The sequence below is a fragment of the Ceratotherium simum genome, chromosome 30, assembly GCF_057802395.1.
Source record: "Ceratotherium simum simum isolate JZ-2026a chromosome 30, ASM5780239v1, whole genome shotgun sequence".
NCBI lineage: Eukaryota > Metazoa > Chordata > Mammalia > Perissodactyla > Rhinocerotidae > Ceratotherium > Ceratotherium simum.
Window position 1 is genome coordinate 27547697 of NC_141929.1, and position 25976 is coordinate 27573672.

The 25976-nt window shown below is 42.7% G+C and overlaps 1 protein-coding gene across 1 annotated transcript; it reads right to left on the bottom strand.

The window, feature by feature from the left end:
• Nucleotides 1-10217: 10217 nt before the first annotated feature.
• On the bottom strand, nucleotides 10218-19424 carry GINS3 (GINS complex subunit 3). The gene is made up of 3 exons (XM_004431664.3): nucleotides 19089-19424; nucleotides 13242-13475; nucleotides 10218-11728 (listed from the first exon to the last, which is right to left on the bottom strand). The coding sequence occupies exons 1-3, from the start codon at nucleotides 19272-19274 to the stop codon at nucleotides 11498-11500; spliced, it is 651 nt and encodes a 216-aa protein (XP_004431721.1). The 5' UTR covers nucleotides 19275-19424; the 3' UTR covers nucleotides 10218-11497.
• Nucleotides 19425-25976: the final 6552 nt, after the last annotated feature.

Sequence of the window (25976 nt, forward strand, 5' to 3'; positions counted from 1 at the left end):
AAAACTAGGGGACTGAACGCCTATTTGGGTTCTATTTTTATTAAAACCCCATTAACTTGTTTCTATCAGAGCAATTAAAGTGTCGAGGCCTGAAGCTCTGCAGGGCTGTGGAGGAGATGCTCTTCTCAAGTGAGCGGCTGTTCACCGGCAGAGAATTTTCTTTTCAAAAGGACCCCGGGGGTTGAAGTCTCAGGCTTGTTCTCAGCCCCAAGGTGGGTTTTCTTAGCAGATGATATGTCAGCATCCTCTGCAGCTGGTCTTGAGTTAACTGAGGTTGAAGATAACATAATTTCCCTTCTACTTTTTTTTTTTGCCTGATTTTTGTAACTTGAAACCAGCTTAAAGGCTTCCCACCTGCTGCAGCAAATGTTAATTCCTTTCACGCCTTGCAAAAGTTTAAGCACCGCCCCAGGGCGCACGGAGGCCAGGTGTGAAGTTTCACTTGGCAGAGCTGTAGAGATGCATTTCTGTCTCCACCTTGGCACCTTGAAATCAGCCAAACCCACGTGAGCTGGGCCCTGTCATCATACCACACCAGGGTGGGCGCCATCTGCTGGCTGTGGTGTGCCCCCACCACAGGACTCTGCATCTTAATGCTGGGGCACATTCTGGAACTGGACAGTTTGCAATTCAACCATTCAATAGCAGAGCATCTCCTGGGTACGAGGCTCCATGCTTTGTGCTCTGGGGATTCAGGAAGTCTGGGGTGGGGCCTGGGGATTTGCATTTCTAACAAATTCACAGGTGCTGCTGCTGCTGCTGGTCTGGGAAACACACTTTGAGAACCACTGCTGTAGGATTTTGCTTAAATATCACCCCCCCGGAGGCCTTCCCCGACAGACACACACTCACCCTGACTTGGGAAGGTGCTCCAGCCGTAGGCTCTCAGGCAATCTGTATGGCCCCTCCTGGGATCTTGCCTATGGTGATTTAATAATGTGCCTCCACCATCAGCTCCATACACAGGGCCGAGGTCTATATTATTCACCCCTCAAAGGATCTGGCCCCTGCTTCCTTCCCCCCACCTCATCTTCTGTCACTCTCATCCCTGCCCTGTGCTCTCCTGCCACCCAGGCCTGCTTTCCTTCCTCAGCACAGGCCAAGCCACAGACCTCGCCCTTTCCTGCCCCAGGGCCTTGGCACTTGCTACCCTCACTGCCTGGAACATTCTTCCCTGGGCTTTTCATCCAGCCAGCTCTACATCCTAATTCAGAGAGGTCTTTCCTGAACATGCTATTAAAGAAGGTCCCCCCAGCTGTTCCCCTTCCCAAGCCCTTTAATTCAAGTCACAGATCTTGTCACGGTCAGATATAATCCCCCCTTAGAATGTAAGCTCCACAAGGGCAGGAAGGGATGACCATTCCGCTCCCCACCATAGACCCCACGCCCAGCACTGGCACAGAGTAGACCCTCATCTGAGGAGTGAATGGATGGGATTTGTTCCTGTTCTCAGTGACATCCACAGTGGAGGAAGCCAGAAACCAGCCAGGCTCTTATTTCGGCAAACCTCCCTTCCATCAGGCCAGCCATCAGCCGCCCAGCATCCGGCACTTTGTTTTGAGCAAGGAGGTGGAGTGGGGATGGAGGGAGGCAGGGGAGTTTTTGGAAGAGCCAGAGTTGCAGATCGGACACATATAATCAAATCCAGAGGGCTGCACTGTGTTCTGTCAACTGAGATACCCGGGAGGAGCAGGCCAAGGGCCCTGGGGCAAGATGCCATGCGAAGCATCTTTTCCAAAATAGCAACTTGCAATCTCAGGAGGGACCATGAATGGTCAATGACATGAGCAGCGTTTTGAAGCGGCAAGAGGAGTCCTATTTATACTGCAGATGACGGGTATGTGACACAGGCAGAGCTGCGGCCAGTTTTCCCAGAGGATTCGCTGAGGAGTGATGGTATGGGGACGCCCGTAGAAGCTGTGCAGGAAGGGCCAAAAGTGAAGCGAGAGACGCCCGGTAGCGTGGGGGGAAGAGGGCTGCGTGGGGCGCCTGGACAGGACAGCAGAGCTGTGAAGAGCTTGACCTTCAGAATCAGCCGGACCTGGGTTCCAGCCCTGGTTCGCTCATAAACGATAGCTATTATTAGCTATCACACTTAAAAATTAAAAAAAAATTCTTTTAGTTGTGGTAAAAAACATAGAACATAAAATTTACCGTCTTAGCCACTTTTAAGGGTACAGTTCAGTAGTTGGGCAACAGATCTCTAGACCTTTTTCATCTTGCAAAACTGAAACTCTGTGGAACAACTTTGTAATTTTTATTTATTTACTTTCCCCCCAAAGCCCCAGTAGATAGTTGTATGTCATAGCTGCACATCCTTCTAGTTGCTGTATGTGGGACGCGGCCTCAGCATGGCCGGAGAAGCGGTGCGTCGGTGCACGCCGGGATCCGAGCCCGGGCCACCAGAAGCGGAGCGCGCGCACTTAACCGCGAAGCCACGGGGCCGGCCCTCTGTGGAACAACTTTGAACAACAATTCCCCATTCCTCCTCCCCGCAGCCTCTGGCAACCACCATTCTGCTCTCTGTTTCTAAGAGTTGGACTACTTTGTATACCTCATATAAGTGGAATCATAAAGTATTTGTCTTTTTGTGGCTGACTTATTTCACTTACCATAATGTCCTCCAGGTTCATCCATGTTGTAGCATGTGTCAGAATTTCCTTCTTTTTTGAGGCTGAATAATATTCCATTGTATGTATATACCACTCATCCACTCATCCATTATCCACTCACCCATTGATGGACACTTGGGTTGCTTCCATCTCTTGGCTATTGTGAATAATGCTGCAATGAACATGGATATGCAAATATCTCTTTGAAATCCTGCTTTCAATTCTTTTGGATGTATACCCAGAAGCAAAATTGCTGGATCCATATGATAATTCTATTTTTAATTTTTTGAGGAGCCTTCATACTGTTTTCTGTAGCAGCTGTACCACTTTATATTCCCACCAACAGTCCACAGGTTTCCAATTTCTCCACATCCTTGCCAACATCTGTTATTTTCTTTTTTTGATAGTGACCATCCTAATGGGTGTGAGGTAATATCTAATTGTGGTTTTGATCTGCATTTCCCCTAATGATTAGTTATGTTGAGCATCTTTTCATGTGTTTCTTGGCCATTTGTATGTCATCTTTGGAGAAATATCTGTGTAGTCTTTTGCCCATTTTTTAATTGGGTTATTTGTTTTTTTTGTTGTTGAGTTTTAGGAGTTCTTTATATATTCTGAATATTAACCCAATATCAAATAAATGATTTGCAAATATTTTCTCCCATCCTGTACTTTGCCTTTTTACTCTGTTGATTCTTTCCTTTCATGCACAGAAGTTTTTACATTTGATATACTCCCATTTGTCTATTTTTGCTTTTGTTGCCTGTGCTTTTGGTGTCATATCCAAGAAATCATTACCAAATCCAAAGTCACGAAGCTTTTCCCTTATGTTTTTTTCTAGGAGGTTTACAGTTTTAGGTCTTACATTTAGATTTGTAATCCATTTTGAGTTAATCTTTGTATATGGTGTTGGGTAAGGGACCAACTTCATTCTTTTGTAGTAACAGTTTTTTGGGGGCAGGGGGAAGAAGATTAGCCCTGAGCTAACATCTGTTGCCAATCCTCCGTTTTTTGCCGAGGAAGATTGGCCCTGGGCTAACATCCGTGCCCATCTTCCTCTACTTTATATGGGATGCCGCCATAGCATGGCTTGACAAGTGGTGCATCGGTTGGTGCCTGGGATCCAAACCCATGAACCCCAGGCCCCCACAGCAGAGCACACGAACTTAACCGCTATGCCACCCGGCCAGCCCCTGTAGTAACACTTTTATATTGAGGAATTTCTATTACCTCTTTGTGCCTATTTTCTCTTCTTTTTTAAAAAAAAGTAGGGTAAGAACTTTTCTATTCATCAAAAGATACTACAAAGATAATTAAGAGACAAGCCACAAACTGGGAGTTCTTTTTGTTTTTTTTTTTTTGTTTTTTTGGTGAGGAAGAGTGGCCCTGAGCTAAGATCTGTACCCGTCTTCCTCTGTTTTATATGTGGTATGCTGCGACAGCATGGCTCCAAGAGTGGTGTAGGTCCATGCCCAGGATCCGAACCCACGAACCCGGGCCGCTGAAGTGGAGCACCCTGAACTTAACCACTACACTACTGGGCCAGCCCCTGGGAGATTTTTTTGCAACACAGATAACTGACAAAAGATTAGTATCCCGAATACTCCTATAGATCAGTAAGAAAAAGACAAATGACCTAGTAGAAAAATGGGCAAGACACATAAACAGGCATTTAACAGAACAGGAAGCATGAATGGCCAATGAACATATAAAAAAATAATCTCATTAGTGCTCAGGAAAATGCAAATCAGCATTTCCATGAGGTATCATTTTATACCCATTAAACGGGCAACAATTAAGAAATCTAATAACAAGGACTCTTATACATAGCTGATGGGAGAGTAAATTGGTACATGTCGGCACTGTCTTGTGCAGTTGAGCGCTCACAGACCCTGCAAGCCAGTAATTTCACTCTTGAGTGAAATTCACCCCAGAGAAACTCTTCAATAAATGGTTCAGATGTGTGTAAGAACGTGCACAGTGACAGTGTCTATAATAGAAAAAAAGACTAGAAACAAACCAAACGTCCAGTGATAAGAGAATACTGATAGAAATTGTGGCATGTGCCCACAGTAGACTCACTCAGCAGTAAAAATGAACTGCAATAATATGGTTAAAGGTTAAAACACAAAATTGAGGGAAAGAAGCGTGGTGCAGCTGACTGCGTGCAGCATGGTATTATTTTTACAAAGTTCAAAACCAAATCAAAATAATATACTCACTAGATATATAAAACAAGGGGATAATTAACATAAAATCCAGGATAGTGGTTACTCCGGGGGTGGGGGCAGCAGGGGAACTATGGAGAAGCAACACAGAAGCATTGATTATGTTCTAGAACTTGAGTGGAAGTTCATGGGCATTCATGTTATTATAACACTTCATAATCTAAAGATACGTCACATATATTCTTTTACGTGTATTAAATGTAACATGATAAAAAGTTTTTTTGAGGCCGGCCCTGTGGTATAGCGGTTAAGTTCAAGTGCTCCACTTCGGTGGCCCAGGGTTTGCAGGTTCGGATCCTGGGCATGGACCTACACACCACTCATCAGGCCATGCCGTGGCAGCATCCCATACAAAGTAGAGGAAGATGGGCACGGATGTTAGCCCAGGGCCAATCATCCTCAACAAAAAAGAGGAGGATTGGCAATAGATGTTAGCTCAGGGCTAATCTTCCTCAAAAAAAAACAACGTTTTTTTAACAGACTGTACTAGTTAATCCTTTTGGGCCCCTTCAGCTCTAAGCTATTAGGTAGCAGCTACCAGTTTATGGAAACTTGTAAGAAGCTCTCCATTACTCATCGTCTGCTTATTTGGGGAAGAATTTGGAAGGAGCAGACATGCCACTGCCTTTGAGGCCTGCAAAAGAAATTCTGGGCACATAACCCAGAGTAGAGGCTGGAGGTCGGTGGGAGGAGGCACAAGGAAACATCTAGTGGACAGGAGGAGAGAACTCGGATGGGTGACCTGTGGCTGACCCAGCTCCCAGGACTGGGAAAACGGTGTGGCCTGCCCCTTCCTGCACTATGGCCCAAGTCAGGCAGAGAATGACTGGTCAGGCAGACATTGACCATCCATTAGATTTCTAGAGGGGTTCAGAAGTGGTATCACTAAACAAAGGAGTCTCACAGAGAAGACTATCAAGAAGTCACTTGCTTTGACTTCCCAGAGTTAATGACCATCTTGGGGGCCCGAAGACATAACCTCTTTCCTGAGAGATTTATTCTGCAATGTGGGTCCCTGAAAGACCTTGCCACATCACGTGGATGACATCGAGGGAGGCGGGTATGCCTGACTGTAATTAAACAAGGGAACACATTCATCTCCGTTTAACTCAGCAAACACTGTTCTCAGGACAGATCCATATACAGTAACCTGAGACATTTTTTTCCTATAGTTTCTTTGTTTTATTTGCAGTGACAGAAAAGCCTTATAAAATCACAATGGTCTACGGAAATAACAGTCTTTCAAAATGGAATGAGGTTTTCAATTTTTATTGATTTCTTTTAAAAATGCCTTAAAAATTGGAGACCTTGATTTTCGCTGCTGGCCATACATGAACATGATATATCATGTTATATGGGAGCTTCCCCTAAAAATCTTGGAAATGATCTAGAAATTCAGCCAGTAGAACCCTCTGAAACATTGATCAAGGTCTGAGCTGGCTCAAAACCTGGGAAAATACTTCCTGGACTGCCCAATTACTTGAAAAGAAGCACATTACTTAATATTTATCTGGAATCTTAGATAAACGAGTGAACATGAAATGCTAAATTAGAAAATGACACTGTCTTTTGAAAAAGTTTTTTAAATGTTTTGCTCCTGAACCTAAGAGATAGCCAGGTGCCAAGCCCTCTTGTTTCCATTAAGAGAAGGCCACATTCTGGGAACAACTGTTATCACCTCTCCATCTGATGACTCTGGCAATGCTGGCTTTTAATACTGGTTTCTGTCTTCAGTCTTTCTTCAAGCACCAAAATGCATTCTCACCGCATTTTTCCTTCAATAAATCACACCATTCTTCTCTCCCTTGTCTCATTTGTTACTTGAATCTACACCTTAGCTATTCATTTGCTTTTCTGCATCCAAAGAAAAGACACTGTCCTCAGGGAAGAATTTTAGTTGCCCAAAGGGAGCCGTGCAAATCATGTAGGAATCAAAGAAACTTCTCTCTCAAGGGTGATACAGGAGCAGAAAATGTCTTCAAGATTTAAAACTCTGGGCTTTTTCTTTTTTGAATTGGCCATAGGTGAGAGATGTTTACAAGGATTAGCTGGTTCTGTGCGCTCCCCTTACGGATTCTGAAGCACGAGCAGTTCCCAGGCACTATTTTCAGAGCTGTGCTGACACTTAATAACGTCGGTGGGTAAAGCTGTGCTCATTTAAAAGTCGTTTAGACACAAAGAAAATTAGCTAGTATGTGCCAAAAGGGCAAGGGGAAAAATCAAGTTACTGTGATTACAGATGCTGCAAGTTTTAAGGAAAATCAGAGGCCTTTTTACATCAGATGCCAGTGCTGGGGAAAAAGTTTAATTTTCAGGTGAAAAGCAAATACTCTCCCTCCTTGATGAGCTACCAGCAGCCTGCTTCTGGGCAAGGCCGGAGAGGCCCCTAGTTGGCCCCAGTTACCCACCTCAATGCAATCAAGTCATTCCAGTAAGCTTAACTTCTGAAATTAATGTAGGAAAGAATCTGATGCTCTGTTTTGCTTTAAAAAATGATTGCCCCCTAAATGCAACGTAGGATTGGATTGGATTCTGGAACAGGAAAAGGACAGTAGTGGAAAATCTGGTGAAATCTGAATAAAGCCTGTGGCTTGGTAAATAGTGTCTGATAAAGGTACCATGATGATGTAAAGTGTCGGGGAAAGCCGGGTGATGGCTACATGGGAACTCTCTGTACTATCCTTACAATTGTTCTAGAAGTCTAAAATTATTTCCAAATAAGAAGTTTAATGAAATGATACCCCTTTAGTTGACTTGACTCTGATCTCTGAGAAGCAGACACAGAAGGGAGACCTCTGGTTTCCGGGGGCGGCCTCATTTGTGCCTTCCTTTAGACCACAACGCAGGTGCACCCAGGAAGGAGAGCACGCTTGTGTCCTAGAGGGACGTTGCTTGGCAAGTGAGCTGTGCCTGGTTGCACCATGTCTCCTTTGACTAGCTAGGCAGAAATGCAGATGCCTGGAAAAATCAACAAAATGAGTTCAGGCCTGTCACCTGTGTGACTCATTTGCTCTCAGTAACAAGGTGACTATACATTTTCTCAGGCTGGACCTTGATTCACTAAACATTTTATTCATTCATTATGGATGGAGATTTATCCCTCATTCAAAATGGCAATATCAAGAGTTAGTGACAGAATTCCAAATTTGACACTTTTTAGGTTCAGGGCATTTAATTGTCTTTTAAAAATTGTTTCTATGTGGAACCAGCCCAGATGGCCTAGTGGTTAAAGTTCAGGGCTCTCCACTTCAGCGGCCTGGGTTTGGTTCCTGGGCACAGAACCACACCACTTGTCTTGTCAGTAGCCATGCTGTGGCGGCGGCTCACATAGAAGAACTAGAAGGACTTACAACTAAAATATACAACTATGTACCAGGAATTTGGTGTGGGGGGGTAAAAAAAAGATTGTTTCTATGTGTATTCAATACTAAAATTTTCAGTTTACCTATACTAGATAGGGATTGTTGAAATTAAGGTTCTTGGAGTAATTCTCATCTATTCTAGATTTTGTTCAACAAGTTGCTTCAAGTATAGATTTTTCTCTTGAACACAAAGATATCTACTTTCAGAAACACACATACAGCCTCTGCAGTTATCTTCTTTTGCTAAGGTTTGTGGAAAATAATATATTTTCACTTAAAAACAATTGTCCCAAGCATAAAGATGAAAAGCTTTCCTGGGATTTCTTGAAGGATGGAGGAACAAGAGGACAGACAGACTCAGAGCAAGATTGACTTCCATATGACTTGAGTGAGCCACTCAATACTTCTGCATTCCTGTTTTACTTCAGACACAGTATTCCAAAAACTTCTTACGTCCAGTGGTGCTGAGAGATTAATGAGAACCTCTGTAAGATGCTCAGAAATCTCTTAGGCAGAAGGTGAAATTTTTATTTAAAATAAGAAACAAATTACTTCTTCTATAGAAGCAGTAAGAAAATTCCACACCAAACCACTGGGGTAAAGATGGACTTGTTAACAACTGGTGTTGTTATGATGCAGTAGCCTTTTTCTGACATGGGAGGCTTTTGAGCAGAGAATTAACAAGACCTGATTTATTTTTGAACAAGACCACTCTGGATGCTATGGTGAGTCTGCAGCGGGGGTGGAGGGTGAATGCAGGGGGGCAGCTGGGAGATGACCACAACCATCCAGGACAAAAGTGGAGGTGGGATAGAGGTGGCCAGATTCTGCAAATGATTTAAAGGTAGACACCAAAGATATGGAGAGTAAGAGAAGGAGGGCCAAAGAGGACACCAGGTTTTTGTCCTGAGCAATAGGTAAGGATGGAGTTGTCAAAAACTGAAAAGACTGTAGGAGGAGCAGACTGTGAGGGGGAGATTAGGAGCTCAATTTTAGGCATGGAAGGGTAGAGGTCGAAGTGGAAATGTCAAGCAGGCGGTTGGATACAAGCCTGGCGTTGGAGCTAGAGGTCTGAGCTAGAGATGGAGTTTGAGAGTCATCAGTATATAGATGGTATTTAATGCTTAAGACTGGTCAAGATCCCCCAGGGAGTGAGAATGCCTAGAAGAGATCCAAGGACTGAGCCTGGAGCCGTCCAAAGTTCAGAGGTTGGGGAGAGTAGGGGGAACCAGCCCAGGAGACCATGCCTTGCCCCACTCCTTCGGCAGCCCAGAGAGTCCCAGGGAACAACCTGAATACAGTGAGGTCTTTTGTATGTGATTAAGGCCAGAGTTACCTGGTAACAGAGCCTTTAAGGGGAAAGGCACACATTTCCCTCCCTGATTTTAAGAGGAATTTGGTATTTGGGTCAATTTGTTGACTCATTTTAAAAAATTCACCTCTTTGAAGGGACCAAATAATCCAAAAGACTGATTTGGGGGAGGGCTGTGGGGGAGAGGGGTAGTAACTGACAGGTTTGAAGGCAAATTTGTAATTGGAATGGGTTTCAAAAGCTACTTGTAATACAATCTGTTCAAAATTTAAAACAGGGAATAAATTTTGCATGCGCCTACTTCCATATCCTGGGCATGTGGCCCCTGAGCAAATTTTTTTTTTTTAATAAGAGAAAAAAATGGCAGCAGCCTTAGAATTGACTTTACATACAAAGCTATCTGTGAAAACAATGACTCCAAAAATTAAATGATATGCTTTTCTCACTCTATGAATTGTCTCCGGGGGCCCGGGGCCATATGTAAATGCTGGGGTAGCAATGGAAGTCTCACCTTTCTGGGACACCGCACATTCCCACAGAGAATGTACCCCATCTTTATGAGTATTGTGCAAACAAAAGAGCAGTTGCTAAAACATGGATTTGGGCATTATTGTCAAATTTGGTCAAAGACAAAATTCTCTGATAGCTCTGCCTGATCATCTGTAGTACTCGAGTTACAGAAACAGTACTTGTACAGAATGCATTCATGTGCAAAGTGGACCATTTATTTAGCACCAAAATCAAATTATAAAAACATCAATTCCATCTTAGGCATTTTAAAAGCGTTTCTGACATTCTGAGTTTGCATCAAGACATCTGTACAATCTGGATACCCAAATCCCTCTATAATTTCCAACAACAAAGGCAATTTTCCCTGTTGTGGGAAGGTAGAAGGAGAGCAGAGGGTGTGGAGACAACTGCCCTTCACACAGTCCAGTGGGTTGGGGGGGGGGGTTTCCTCCTCAGCCTGAGGCTTCCGCCTTATCTCCAGGGGAAGAGATTTGTGCTTGCCTCAACAGATTCTCAGTACACGGTCAGGCATCCTCTACGTAATAATGTTGCAAAATTTACTGAAGAGAAAGAAAACATAATCAAGGTCTCTTGCCCACTTATATTTGTCATGTTAAGCTTCTCAAACAGGCCTCTTCATAACCAGCAACCCGAAGCCCTGATTTCCAGATGTAGTAGGGGCTGGTTCACGCTCTTTAATAACTACTTTGCAATTCCAAACGACTCCCTGACAGCTTTTCTAGGGAGGGAATGGAATAACTGTGCAGGTGCGCTGAGGATCTTGGAGACAATAACAAGCTGAGTTGAACCACCTCCCGTCTAGGTTAACTGTAGAGTTACATGAATTCCAGTTCACAAAGCCCAGGATTACAGACGAGGAAAGCAACGTCTTCTCTTTAGTAAAAGCCACATTCATCTGCCTTTCCCTGTTCCTTCCTCATTCTTGGGTTGTTTCTGGAAACTGGGGTAACTCCCCACAGGCAGGTGGCAGGAGATCTTTACAAACAAGACCAGCATCCTGGCAGTGCTGGCTGTCCTTTGTGCAGCCACAAGGAAGATGAGGCAGTTAAGCTCGAGAGAACATTCTGTGAACACGCTCAGATGGCCCAATTTGTCCCTTTGGAGCTAGTGGACAGTTTGGCTGTCCAAACTCCCAGGCACAAGGCATTCCGGTCCCACTCTATTGTGACATATGGATTAATGATCCTTATCTAGGAGGGACTCTGATTTATCCTCTGCTATGTCTTCTTGGGTTAAGTAGGCCTGGGCTGTGGGTCAGTCCTAGAAGACTTACAGGGCCAGGGACATCTTCCAGCACGTTCTTTCCCACCAGATGGTACGACGCCTGAGGCTGCTGCAGGAAAGAAGCCTTGAGATGGGACATGATTCTGGCCCTTTATGAGGTCAACCAGGCTCTCATCAAGGACACACAGGGACAGGTCTACGAGGAGCAATTCTGTGTTCTTCTGGCCTTCAGTCTTCCATGTTGGTAAATTTTCTCTTCTTGTAGTTCTGAATGAGGTTGGAAGCTGTGATCTGAGAAGCCTGCCCCTTCTCCCAGCACTGAAAGTCATTCAGTCCTTTCTGCCCTGTTTGAAACAAGCCCCTCTCCATCTCGTCTAGCCTGGCCACCAGTGCCGAAGTGTCTTCATTGTAAGCATTCTGGGAGGAGTCCATGATGCGGCGAAAACGTCCAATAAACGTCTGAAGAAGAAGTGAGTGAGAGAAATCAGATCGATTCTTATTCCTGAACATTTAAATGGCACGAAAACAAAGAATTTGGTCTCAGGACTCAGGCAGAAGGAGATTTGAGTCTCCTCTACCACTCGAATAAGTTATTTCACACTGCCAAGCCTCGATTTCCTTGTCCGTGAAATGGACTGTTGTGAAAATCTGAGGAAGTAATATGTGTAGATCACCTAGCAAATGGCTGGCAACAGTAAGCTCCTCGAAAAGCATTACGCATTATTGTTGCTAGTAACAAAGGCCATAATAATGTACCGAGGTCACATGCAGACAGGTTTCAACCAGAAGACTCCTGACTGAATTGAATGCAGTCTCTATTTTTTTCAGTCTGAGAGAAGGATGGTGGCACATAGGATCCAGGGCTATTTTAGCACAGGGCTCTGAGCCCGAGCCACAAGCCCCTGCTTCAGTCCTTTAACTGTCTCATGGCAACATCACCTTATACATAAAGCAACCTCAGTCTACAGCACTTCAAAACAGTAATGAAAAAAGGAAACATATTACTCAATAAAAAAGGGCAGTATTCCAATTCAAGAACATGTCCTGGCAATATTATAAGACAAATGGATTTTCCTCGTTTCCAGCTTTCTGCTCAAAAAGAGTTTCATAAGCTCAAACCGCCTGCAGTCTATGTACTGACTTCTTTTCCTGAATGGACACAACGAAGTTTTCCTTTACTGTCTACATTAAAAACAGCAGGAGCACATGTTAGTTCAAACAACCCTGGAGCCTGATGGAGGGTGACTGCAAGGTCCAGGGAGCAAATGGGTCTTGAGCCAACAGTTCTTAAAAAGCTAAAAATGAGGACGTAAAACAAGAGGTAGAAAGGATGGTTTCTTCTAATATTAACAGAATAAAAAATAATTACGAAAAGTTAAAATAAAGGTAAACTGTAAAGGATGGTAAAAATGTATAACACTGTTTTGTCCATGGAAAATAACAGTAATAGTTACCATTTATTAAATGGCACTACATAATCTCATGACAACTCTATAATTTTGGCACTATTATTATCTCCATTTTACAGGTGAAGAACTGACGCCTAGCGAGGTCAAGCAGCTTGAGCAAGTCACACAGGGTCTACATGGCAGAGCCAGGTCTCAACCCTGGAGCAAGGGAAGGGAACAAACAACACACGTATTTCCAACAGGAACCCTCAGACCATTCCTCGGGCAGGGATGGGCCTGTGTGTTTAAGTACCCGTCACCTATAATCAACCATCCCCCCTTTCTTATTTTCAAACCTTCCTGCTGGTCCCAACTCTTAGCAAAAAAATATGAAGAGCAGAAGACAAGTCATATTTAAGTACATACATAATTGGAAAATATAGTCTAACTGTAGACTGACCTCGAATAATCATAAACTAATTGTAAAAATTACACACTTCCCTGGGTAAGAATGACCCTGGTGGCTGCCATAGCTGGAACCTTAGACACGTGCAGTGCCACAGGTTTTCACATCAGTTACTTGCCTGCAGGAGAGACTGGGAAATGTCTGCATTCTCCGGGCTGTCAAAATGTAGGAGTTGGGAGCCAAAGCCGTAGAAATGTGGCCCCATTTTGTGGAGGTCCACCACATTGGCGTCTGCACTGAACACGGTCCGCCAACCCTCCTGGTAGATCTTGGGAAGTTCCACAGAAAGGATCCGCCGCTTGTTGTCAAAGAGTCCTTTTGCCAGCCACAAGGGGAGTTCAAGCTTGGAGCCCTGCATCGGACAAGAATGTATATTTTAAACACAAATAACGTAGTAAACATGTGTACCAAAAAGGAAATACACATCGCCTGAGCAATACTGCCTGTTCTCTTTGGGAGACTGACTGTCAAATGCAGAAGATCTGGTTGCGACTTGAAGAAATGAATAGCGTGGGCCAAACGTTTATGTCATGATGGAGTGAAGAGAGAAAACAGATTTGTACAACAAAAACATAGCAGGGAACAAAAATGTAGTATAAAGGGAAAGTTTTCTAAGTAATATAAATAAAAATTGTCCAAATTGCAGATACTTCAGAGGTATAATAAACATTTCTACTTTCTTTGACTATTCAATATCTATTCCACGTATACACTTACTGAGTGCCTACTACATGCTAAGCACCACCCTGGGTGCTGGGGGGATACAAAGCAAAGTAGGATCAGCCTGTGCCCAGGCTGCAGCCCCTCCCCATCCCCCTTCACAGCTTCAAAGATGACAGAAAAGAGAAATGTCTCTCTGTATTTTCAGAATTGGAAAATAAGATGACATGGTCATGACAGACCGACCAGAAATTCAGAGAAGTACACAAAAAAATAAAAGGTCAACATAACTGGGTTGAAGGAGAGAACAAAAGCATAAAACTCTCACAGGGGAGAACTGCTACAAAGGGTGGGAATGGCTTTGGGGTGTGTGTGAGCAGAGCTTTTGGGAAAAGTCACAGGACTGGGGAGATGAAAGTTGATTTCAAAGCTGCCAAAACAGCCAGGACATGAGGGACCAAGATCTGAGAAAGAAGAGAGAAGTCAGTCCAATATTTGGCACCAAATAGCAATAGTAATTAGGGACCAACTCTAAAATAAAAAAAAAAAAATCAAATGGAAATTCCAGAATTGAAAAATACAATAATCAAACTTAAGAACTCAATAGATTAAGTCAAATTTAACAGGTTTACCAGATTTGACATAGATGAAGAGAGGATCATGAATTGGAAAAAAGGTCAGTAGAAAATACCCAGACTAAAGCATGGAGAGAAACTCAGAAAAGAGCCTAAGAGACATATGGAATATGGTTAAAAAGAAAAGAAAGGTCTAACACGGATGTAATTTAAATCCCAGAAGGGGAGGAGGGATAGACTGAGGAAAAAGAAATATCTGAAGAGATAATGACCATGAATTTTCCAAAATTAAAAAGAGGTATCAAATCATCTATGCAAGGAACATTACGAACACTAAGTAGGATAAATATTAATAAAACCACCACTAGGCACATCTTATTCAAATTGCTGATAAACAAAGACATAGAGAAAGCAGGTATTGGTGGGGGAGAGGAACACACTGCCTTTAAGGAAGAAACAATAAGAGTTAAAGCCAACTTCTCAACAGAAACGATGGAAACCAGGAGACAATGGAAATGGAATGACATTTTTTAAAAAGTGCCAAAAGAAAATAATTGCTAATCTAATACTCTATACCCAGTGAAAATATGCTTTAAAAGCAAAGGTGAAATAAAGGCATTTCCATACAGAAAACGTACAGAAAAGAGTTAACACAGCGTATCTTTAGAAAGGCCTGCTTGCAAGGTAGACCCTTGGTTGGTGTCTGGGAACTTGGATTTCAGGAGGGTTCTTGCCACTCTCAGAACTGATCAGAGTGCCTCACTGTTTCTACACCGTTTATACAAACAATGTGGTTTATGCGGAACACCAGCTTCCCTTCTGGGAGTCTGGAATTTTGGTATGTGCTAGGTAGAGAGGGCCTATGTAACCAGCCCCCAATAAAACCTTGGGCACTGAGTCTCTAATGAGCTTCCTGATAGACAACATTTCACACATGTTGTCACAATTCAAAATTGGAGAAATTAAGTGCATCCTGTGTGACTCCGCTGGGAGAGGACTCTTGGACGCTTGTGTCTGGTTTCCTCCAAACTTCGTCTCACGCACTCTTTCCCTTTGCTGATTGTGCTCTGTACCCTTTCATTGTAATAAATCTTAACTATAAATATGACTAAATGCCAAGTCCTGGGAGTCCTCTTAGTGAATCCTCAAACCTGGGGTTGGTCTTGGGGACCCCTTACAGAGACGGAAACGGAGAATTTATCACCAAAAGACCCAGAGTAAAGAAATCTTGAGGGGAGAATGAAAATGATCCCAGAAAGAAATATGGAAATGCAGGAAGAAAAAAAAGAGTAATGGAAAGAGTAAATAAGTGAGTAAATATAACATTAACAATAACGTAATAATAAATAGTAATAATAACAATAATGTTTCAGAGGGTTTACAGTGGGTCAAATTAGAATACATAACAACAATGACACAAAAGAAAGGAGGGAGAAAATGGAGTTAAAGTGTTCTAAGATTCTACTCTCTGTGAAGTGGAGAAAGTAACTCATATAACATTAATATAACAATCAAAAATGATTGTGTAATATTTAAGGTAGCCACTAAAATAACAGAAGAATAAATAACTAAATAAGCTAATGAAAAGGTAAATGGACAACAAAAAATTCGATTAATCCAAAGGAAGTCAAGAAAACAAACAGAACCTAAAGCAGATGGTATACAAAGAAAATTTAGGAAGGCAAAAACAAATATAAATATATCAATAATTACATTAAATGTAAACGGATTAAAATATAACAATTAAAAAATTGTCAAACTGAATAAAAATAAAACCCAACCATATGCTGCTTAAAAGAGACATACCTTAAATATAAAGATATAGAAAGGTTGAAAATAGAAGGATGGAAAAATGTTATGTAAACAGTAATCAAAAGAAAGAAGCATTACTAGAGATAAAGAGGGACATTTGACAATAATAAAAGTCATTATATCCACCAGAAAAATATAAATATCTGTCTAAATTGACCGAAGTAAAAGGAGAAACAGACATCTATAAGCATGGTGGGAGACTGTAACATATCTCTTTAGATAAATGAGAGGTAGCAAACAAAAAAATCAGTAAGAATACAGAAGATCTCAACAAAACAAATAACAAACTTGACCTAATTTACAGATACAGATTATTTACTGCACACCATGACTTCACAATCCACATCATTTCAGGTGCATAATAAATGGTTAAATTGATCTTATGCTGGGGCTTAAAGCAAGTGTTAACTTGGGAAGACTGAAATCATTCAGACTATGTTCTTTGGCCACAGTGGAATTAAGCTAGAAATCAAAAACAAAAAAAGATAAATAGCAAAATCCCAAAATGGTTGGACTTAAGCACTAATCTTCTAAATAATCCATAAGTCAAGAAGAAATCACAATGGAAATTAGAAAATATTTTAAACCCATTGATAATGAAAACTTGTGAAATGCAATTAAAGCTTAGAGGAAATGTACAGGTAAAAATGCATAAAGGAAGGTTGAAAAATCAATGACCTAGGTACCCATCTCAAAATGGAAGAGAAGAAAGAACAAGAGAAAATTAAGTCCCAAGAAAGTAGAAGGAAAGAACTAATTAAGAACTTAAGTGACCTAGAAAACAAAGGCACAAAAGAGAAAATTGACAGAGCCACAAGTTAGTTCTTTTAAAAGATTAATAAGATTGATAAATTCCTAGCAGGACTAATTAAAAAAAGAGAGCATAATTTCTTAATATCAAGAATAAAAATCAGGGGCTGGCCCTGTGGCTTGGCGGTTGAGTGCACGCGCTCCGATAGTGGTGGCCCGGGGTTTGGATCCCGGGGGTGCACCAACGCACCGCTTCTCTGGCCATGCTGAGGCCGTGTCCCACAAACAGCAACTAGAAGGATGTGCAACTATGACATACAACTATCTACTGGGGCTTTGGGGAAAAAAAAGGAGGAGGATTGGCAATAGATGTTAGCTCAGAGCCGGTCTTCCTCAGCAAAAAGAGGAGGATTTGCATGGATGTTAGCTCAGGGCTGATCTTCCTCACAAAAAAAAAAAGAATAAAAATCAGGACACTGCTATAATCCCACAGATGTTAAAAAGACAGTAAAAGGATATTTTGAACATTATACCACTACATTTGAAAATTTAGATGAAATAGTCAAATTCCTAGGGGAAGAAAACCAATCTACCATGTGTAACACAAGAAGAAACAGAAAATCTGAAAAGTCCTATATCTATGAATGAAATTAAATATGTCACTAAAAACCTTCCTACACAAATCTCCCATGCAGAAGAATTCCAAATAATTCAGGTAGAAGCTCTGCCCTCAAAGACCTGGAGTATAACTCTGCGCTCCTTAAGTGTGGCTGTGTATGATGACTTTCTTCCAAAGAGTACAGTGTGGAAGGGTGGAAAAATGAGTAACCTTATAAGGAAGAATCCTGACAAACACTACCTCAGCCAGGAGATCAAGGTTCATGTCAAAGCAATAAGTTGTGTTGATACTAAGTACCCTGGATATGCCGTGATGAAAAAGACACTTTCCCTCTGTGGCCTTCCTCCCCCCAAACTCACAGCTGCAGTCTAATCACGAGAAAAACATCAGACAGACCCCCATTGAGGAACATTCTACAAAACATCGGAGCAGCACTCCACAATACCGTCACAGTCATTAAAAGCAAGGAAAATCTGAGAAACCGTCACAGGCAAGAGAAGCCTAGGGAGACATGACAGCTAAATGCAATATGGTATTTTCGATGGGATCCTGAAACAGAAAAAGGATATTAGAAAAAAAGGAAAGAAATTAATTTAAAGTATGGGCAACAGGTCTCTGTTTACCAGTGTGTAAGAGAACTAAATCCTTATCCACTATAACGGAAAGTTAATAAATAATGTCTAAATTTGTAAAAGATCAAGAAAAGTTTAAGACTATTATTTAGAAATAATGGAGGTGAATCTTGAAGAAACTACTAAAAAGGTAGACAGCCCCTGTGGAGCTGGAAAGGGACGTGGCGAAGGGCAAGACAGGCCTGCTATTTTTGTCATAAATCTTTTTGGTACTATTTGACGTTTAAAACTCTGTATACGTATTACTTTGATAAAAATTAAGTTAGACCAAACAAAAACATCCTTCCAAATAAAATTCAGGCTAAATAGGAAATAAAAAATAACCGTTACAAGCCATGTTCCTGCGACAAACTTGTATTTGAAGCCATACCGTCCTAGGTTCGAATCCCGGGGCACCACTTATAGTGGGACATGTCAAGTTACACAACCTTTCTGGGCTTCAGTGCCCTTGAATGTCACAACACCTAACTATCCGGTTGTTGAAGGATAAAAGGGGTAATCGATGGAAATGTTTACTCCCCCCACCCCATCCCTGCTGGCACTAAACCCTCAGTAAATGGTTGCTGATACCGTTTCATTAGGCAGGAGTGAATCTAGCAATCTGCAGTTCCCAGGCTTATCACATGCTCTTACAGAACAAAAGCTGTTGTTCTGTTTGATGGTAAACGTGATCAGGACCCTGAGGACCCAGAACAAATTTAGCTTCCGTACAGGTGGCGAAGGCTGGGCGGGGAGACCACTTCCGCGCGCTGAGACCCGCGGGTAGAACTCATCAGCGCACACGGCCCCGCCTCCCCGAAAACGACCAATCGCAGAGGACAGCGCGCCCGGTGACGCCGGTGACGCGGCGCTCCAGGGCCGCGGGGCCCACCGGGAGTTGTAGTCTTTCCGGCGGGAATCCGCGCCAAAAGGCTCACCTGAGGGATCGCGTTGTCAGTCTCGGCCCCTCCGCTCCGCTCCAGGAAGAAAGTGCCGAGGCGAGGTATGGGGGTCTCGGTGCGCACGGGGAGCTTCTCGTGGGACATCAGGATGTCGTCCAAGGAAAGGAAGTTCTCCTCAGGCCCCAGCGCACCCGACTCCACTCGGAAATAAGCCTCGGACATAGCGGCGGCTTGAGCTTCTCCGCATCCACTCTTGTAATCGGGGGAACCTCAGGAGTCAGGGAAATAAAAGGAGGCGGCGGCGGAGGCTGGTCAGGATTGTGAGGGTTGTTGGAGTCGCTGCGGCCGCGCGGCTGGATTGAAACGCTTTTCCCGCGCCGGGGGACGGGCCAGACAGGAGCAGTCGATCCAGGCGGGTCTGCCCAGGCAGAAGCAATCGATAAAGTCTGCGGACTGGGTCAGGCGCAGTCTGGGGCGGGGGAGCAGTAGATGTGTCCGCGGGAAGTTTTCCTCCCGAAGAGTGTAACCCAGTGTGGGAACCTTAAAAAGAGGCTAGGAATGCCCATTGAAGCTGCAGGGTGCATTTGCACTAGATTGTGTTTATGTGGTCCTTTAAATGTTCATGTGAAATTAAAAACTTTGCAACACGTTTGGGGGCTTAAGAAAAGGCATCTTCGTGCCCTCCATCCCAGGCCTGATCAAGTCAGACCTATTTACTACAGTTTTGTCACTGTGCATCTCTGTTAATCTTGGTACTTGAAGGAAACATAAAAACAAAAGAAACAAACCAAAAACTACTCCAGCACTAGCCGCAGATAGTTATTATGAACTGTTTGTAGGATTTCGGAGGAGGTATGGGTTGGAATGGGACAAAGCGTGGAGCGTTAGACTACACAGGGCTTGCAAAAGTCCTGAGTCTAATTCGGGAACTCCCAGTTCACTTTACCATCAACTGGCAGTCTCCTTTTGTGGCTCTTAATTTAAATCCTTAGAAGAGGAAATCTGATTGGTCCAGTTCATCTTTTGAGGCAGGCCACAAGGGTCGTAGGTTGCCAGCCACCCTATAGATTGGGTGCCTGTGTCAGATGCCATCAGTGGTCTGGCAGGGAGGGGGAGAAAGAAGTGATCCTGGTTACATGGTACCAGACTTGGGGGTGCTACTCAGTCAGGGCTATGGGTGGTGGCAGAGTGTTGAGAGATGCACTACAGAACTTTTTTTCCATATAAAAGGGCATTATCGGTGGCTACTAGAGCTGTGAGCAAAGGGTTCATGGGAAGGGAGATGTACATTAGTCATGTTTTTTATTTGCTGTGTTTTATGATACTTTGACATCTTGGGGCCTAGGAGCCCCAGGGAGGAACTGTCCCTCCCAGGAGAGCTAATTGCTGGAGATAATGAACAGCTTGCCTGCGAACACGCTTTCCATATACAAATCAACCAATCCAAAGCCCATATTCCCAACCACTTCCTTTATGTAACTCTCACACACCAAGCCAATGGTTCTGCCCTGAATCACTCCAGGGCCAAGTATTGGACAATTAGAGACCACTCTTATAGCCCAGAGCCCACCAGCATTATTCAAACTATCCAATCCTAAGCTTGGTCAAACTTGTTTACTCTGCCTTGCCCCTTCCTTCCCACAGAAACCACAGTAAAGGCTCTGGGACATGTTCTCCTCCCACTCCTGCTGACCCTGGTACTTCCCCATGTGGCCCTGCATGCCATGATGTGCCTCTATCTCTTGGGAACTGTGAGCAATAAAACTTCTTCCAATGGCACTGACCACTGTGTGTCATCACTCAGTCACCTATATAAATTAAATCGTGGGTATAATCAAAACAAGAGGCAGTGGGGGAATCGGGGCCAAATTGTGGAAAGCCTTGGGTGCTAGTCTAAGGAGTTTAGGCTATTCCATAGGAAATGGGAGAAAAAGTGTAAGGTTTTTGAACAACTAATAACAAATCTGAGTGTTAAGAAGAGAATTCTGGCAGTGGGGTGGAGAAGAGAGAGATGAGATGCAGGGAAGCCAGTTAGGAAGCTGTGCAGTGGGCAGTACCTGGCAACTAACTAGACATAGGAAGTGAGGAATAGAGATGATTTAAGTTTTTAACCTGGTTGACCAGGAGGATGGAGATGTCACTAGCAGATGTACAGAGCACAGGAATATGGGAAATTTGAAGCAAAAGGTGAGTTTGGTTTGGCGCCTATGGAATCCAAGAGCCACTAGAAAGGCCAATCTGCCGCCCAGTGGAGACACCAACTTTGAACCTTTACTTAGGCCTCTGTAGTTACACGAGAGTCTTCTCCTTTATCTTTTTTTTTCGAGGAAGATTGTCCTTGAGCTAACATCTGTTGCCAGTCTTCCTCTTTTTGCTTGAGGATGATTGTCCTTGAGCTAACATCCATGCCCATCTTCCTCTACTTTGTATGTGGGACGCTGCCACAGCATGGCTTGATGAGCAGTGTGTAGGTCCGCTCCTGGGATCCAAACCTGTGAATCCCGGGCCCCTGAAGCGGAGTGCATGAACTTAACTGCTACACCACCGGGCCAGCCCCTCCTTTATCATATTGTAAATGTTCAGTTTGCTATACTATCCGTACAAAAGTAAGCATAATTCATAGCCAAAATTTATAATTTCTCTGATGAAATGAATGTAGGGTAGTGGATATAGTTTGCAATAGAAATATAAGTTAATTTGTCTAATTGAAGGCAATGCAGTTTATCTACTGACAAGCATAGTAAGCTGTTTTTTATGTTGAAACAATTAAGATGAATGCTTAATGACTTATCAGTGCCAAAGAAAGGCATTATTTTTTAACAGAGATCAGAATATTGGCTCTCATCTCAAATACCACAGTTATTTTAATACTAAAGTAACAGGTCAGTGTTTAAGATAAAATCAGATTACCTTGTTTTTCTTATTTAATGTCTTGGCTTGCCATGAAACTATTATTCACTGCTTGTATATTTTTACTCTATTTAATCTGTCCTCTCCTTGAACTAATAGATGAATAAGCCAGAAAAAGTCTAATTAAAGTTTGAGCTTATCAGGCTAAACAATTGCATTAATTCACTTGACAAAAGTGGCACGTAGTTTATCAAGTATAGATCTGTTTATAGCCTAATTTTTAAGAGCCAGAAATGCTGCTTTTCTCTGAAAAAGCATGTGTCCCTTAGTACCCAGCCAATCAATCTATGTACCAGAATTACACTAAACAGAATTTCACTATATTTATGATATTCAGAGTACATTCAATATATTTACAATGTACAGAATTTCAGTATTCTGAAAAGTGTCTGCTGGCTCCCTGAAAAATAGAGTAATTTTCCCACCATAATCATTTCAAGATTGCAGAATCATAGAACTGTGCAGCACAGACACAGACTTCAGATAAGCAAAACCACAAGCAGCTTTAAATCTGTTCTTTTGAAGACCAGTGCTTTCTAAATTTCTTCATCGAGTGGGGCGGCTGTGACGCAAGTGACAGAAATCCAAATCCGAGGGGAGGAGGTGGACCTACGGGGGAGAAAGAAAGAATAAAAAGAAATGTATTGGACCCTATCCTTCCAGTTACTTGATTAGCCAAAAGTTTTAGAATTTTCCTTGATACCTCTGCCCTTACACCCTATAACTGGTCCATCAGCAAGTGTTGGCTCTGCCTTTATCATAGTTCCAGAATCTGGCCATCTCTCATCGCTGTGGTCCAGGCCACCATTGTCTCTTGCTTGGATTTTTGTAGTAGCTTGCTGTCTAGTCTTGCTTCTGCCCATGACCTCTTCATTGTTCCTCCAACACCCAGGCACACTCGTTCCTGAGGGCTTCTCACTGTCTGTCCCACTAACTGTTCCCATCGCCTCTCTCTTGGATTTCCGCATGGCTCGTCCCTTTCAGGTCTTTACTCAAAAGTCACCTTCTCAATGAGGCCTTCCCTAGCCACCTTATCTAAAATTTTAACCCTCTCCCACTGACGCATGATATCCCTCTCCTCTTTTTTCCCTCGGCACTGACCACTCTCTCCAATGTACTATGTATTTGACTTATTTGTCTTGTTTATTGTCTGTCACCCCTCCTAGAACATTAGTTCCAGGAGGGTGGGGATTCTTTTTGGTGTATTTTTCACTGCTGTATCCTCACTGCCTAGTGCTCGTTAGGCCTTCATAAACATTTGTTGAATGAATTGGTGGCTCTTTATTTATAGTAGTGAAATTATTTTCCTTTAAAACATTAAGTAAAAACAATGAGTCAGTTTTGAGTACATAGTACAAGTGATGTGCAGATATTACAACAGTCACAAAAGGTAGCAGTTGAAATGTTGAAAACATTGAATTTAAGTGGTTAAAAATAGTTTTCCAAGGTACAGATTAGGTCACACATAATTTTCTAGATCCATGAGCTTAAGTCACTAATAATGCCGTGATGAAAGCTCATTGATTATGCTCCGCTAATTTAGATTTGCCGAAGTTTTGGTAGAACTATACTGAATTTTACCTTTACACCAACTGTAAAAATGGAATGCTTAAGCAAAAAGAGTGAACAGGATTGAAAATGGCTTAGTCCCCTACCCATGAAATGTTTCCAGCAGCCATTTATACTCTGTTTCTGTGTTACTTCTGGAATCCAAAAGGCCTGGGTAGAATCCAACATCTACCACTTTAATTGGCTTTGCGATCTTGGGTGAGTTACCTCTTGGAAAGTTAGTTTCTGCATCTGTAAAATGGGGAGAATATGATAGCAGCTGAAGAGTTGTGGTGAGAGTGGAATGAACGAGTCAATATACGTAGGATACTTAGCTCAGGGCCTCGCCCACAGTAGGGCTCAATAGATGTCCTTCTTATCATCATTGTTCACGTGTGTTTGTTCACTGCTGTATTCTCAGCACCTCAAACAAAACCTCGCACATAGCAAGCGCTCAATGAACATTTGTTACATAACTCTCATCATTCATTACCATCATCACTGGTCCAGGCTTGGCTACACTTGCCTTCCCCACGATTCGATTTCCTAACTGTACTTGAAGGTAATGAGTTATTATTCCTCAATTCAACTTTTTCCTGCGAAAGTTCAGATAGAATTTATCTCCTATGATTCAAATTATTAAAGGTATTTTTTTTTTTGTATTTTGAAATGACAGTACAGTGTTTGAAATCTTATTATGTAAGGTTAATGGATTCAAATCACTGGAGTTCATTTTTACATAATTTAAATGTTCTTTTGGTTGAGCTATTTCTTGAGCACTGCTCCCAACGCCTTCAATGAGATCAAAATAAATTGATGGGCATGATGCGACCTTCTGTGTGGGCAGTGCTGATTTTAGATTCTTCCCACAGTCTTCAGCAGTATGAACAGAAATTGTAAACCCATCTTATATATTCAGAGAGATTTTGTATGTGTGTGTGTCACCCTCAGAACTTGGCAAAGGAGCAGCTATCGCATCATTATAATGGATAATGTATAATCCGACTTTTCTTTTTTTGTGTTCCCAGATCCATAAAAAGACCCTTTCCACTCATTCTATATTTTCATCTTTTTCTGGTACTTTATAATATAATTAAATCCATCATCTGACAACCAGAGTTTCTCTCAGTCCAAAGGGGGAGGAGTAACAAATAAATTCATGAGTTTGAGAGAATATGGGGAAAGAATAGCTGTCATTTACTCATCAAGATGTTCAGATGCCTATTAGATGCCCTGGGGCTGCAGACACGGACTCGAAGAAGATGACTTGTCTGGACTGTTCAGGTGGTTGGCGCCCAGTGGAGGAAAGAGTAACATGAGATACGATAAAGCCAAGTCCAAAATGTGAGGGAAACTCAGAAGGAGTGGTGAATTCTGACCTGGATGGAAGAGGTGTTTGCAAAGGCTTTACAGAGGACAAGGCATCAGAATGGGCCCTTTGAGTGTGAGGTGGACTTTTTCAGCAGGCCCGCAAAGGTGAGGAGGCATCATTCCAGACCCAAGGATCAACTTCAAGTAAAGATGTGGCACTGTGACAGTTCGGGATGAAACATTTCAAACTAGCCCCTCCTTTTGCCTTGCATATGCAGGCTAATGGCTCACCATCCACCTGATTACCTGTATCTTTATATGGCAAGTAACAGGAAAATCCAATTCAAACCGCTTAAGTGACAAGAGGATTTCTGGACTCCATAGCTGGAGAGTTCAGGACTTCATGGTCAGTTGACCCAGCAGCCCAAGGATGTAACTGGGGATCTATCTTTGCTTTGCTCTGCACACGGTCAGCACCAGTCTATGGTTCCTTCCCCTGGGATCACAAGATGTTTGCCAATTAAGTCAAGTCGACGAGCTTCCTTGGTCTTGTCCAGTGCGGGAGAGCATTCAGGCCCAGCATTCCAATCTAGAGTTCTGGCATTCACCCTCGTTGGCGGGTTTAGATCACATACTCACTCGTGAACCAAAAACTATAGCCAGAGCAATGGAATGTGCTAATTAGTGTAAGTTAGTCAAGACCTACCTTTTAAGCTGGGGTAGGGGTCAGCTTCCCCAAAGTGCATGAGCTGCACAACAGGGAAGATGAGGGGTCAATTCTTGAGCAACCATCTAGATGCTTTTAGGAAGTGGGAAGCTGGGTAGAAAACAAATAAATGTCCACTACAACCACTACCCAATGCAGGAACCTGGGAAGACTTCAGTATTGCTTCCTCTCTCACCTCCCCATATCCAACTGGTCAATAAATTCTGCTGATTCTACCTTCTAATCATTCTTTTATCTGTCCAATTATCTTTGTTCAAACCCTCATCATTTCTCTCCATACTCTTAAAATGCCTTCTGACTGGTTTTCTCTGCCTCTACTCTCTCCTTGCTCCGAATTTCCTTTGTGCTTCTCTCGTAGTGATCCTCCCAAAAGACCTGATCCTGTTACTCCCCTGCTTACAACCCAAATGGCTCCCCATTAGTTACAG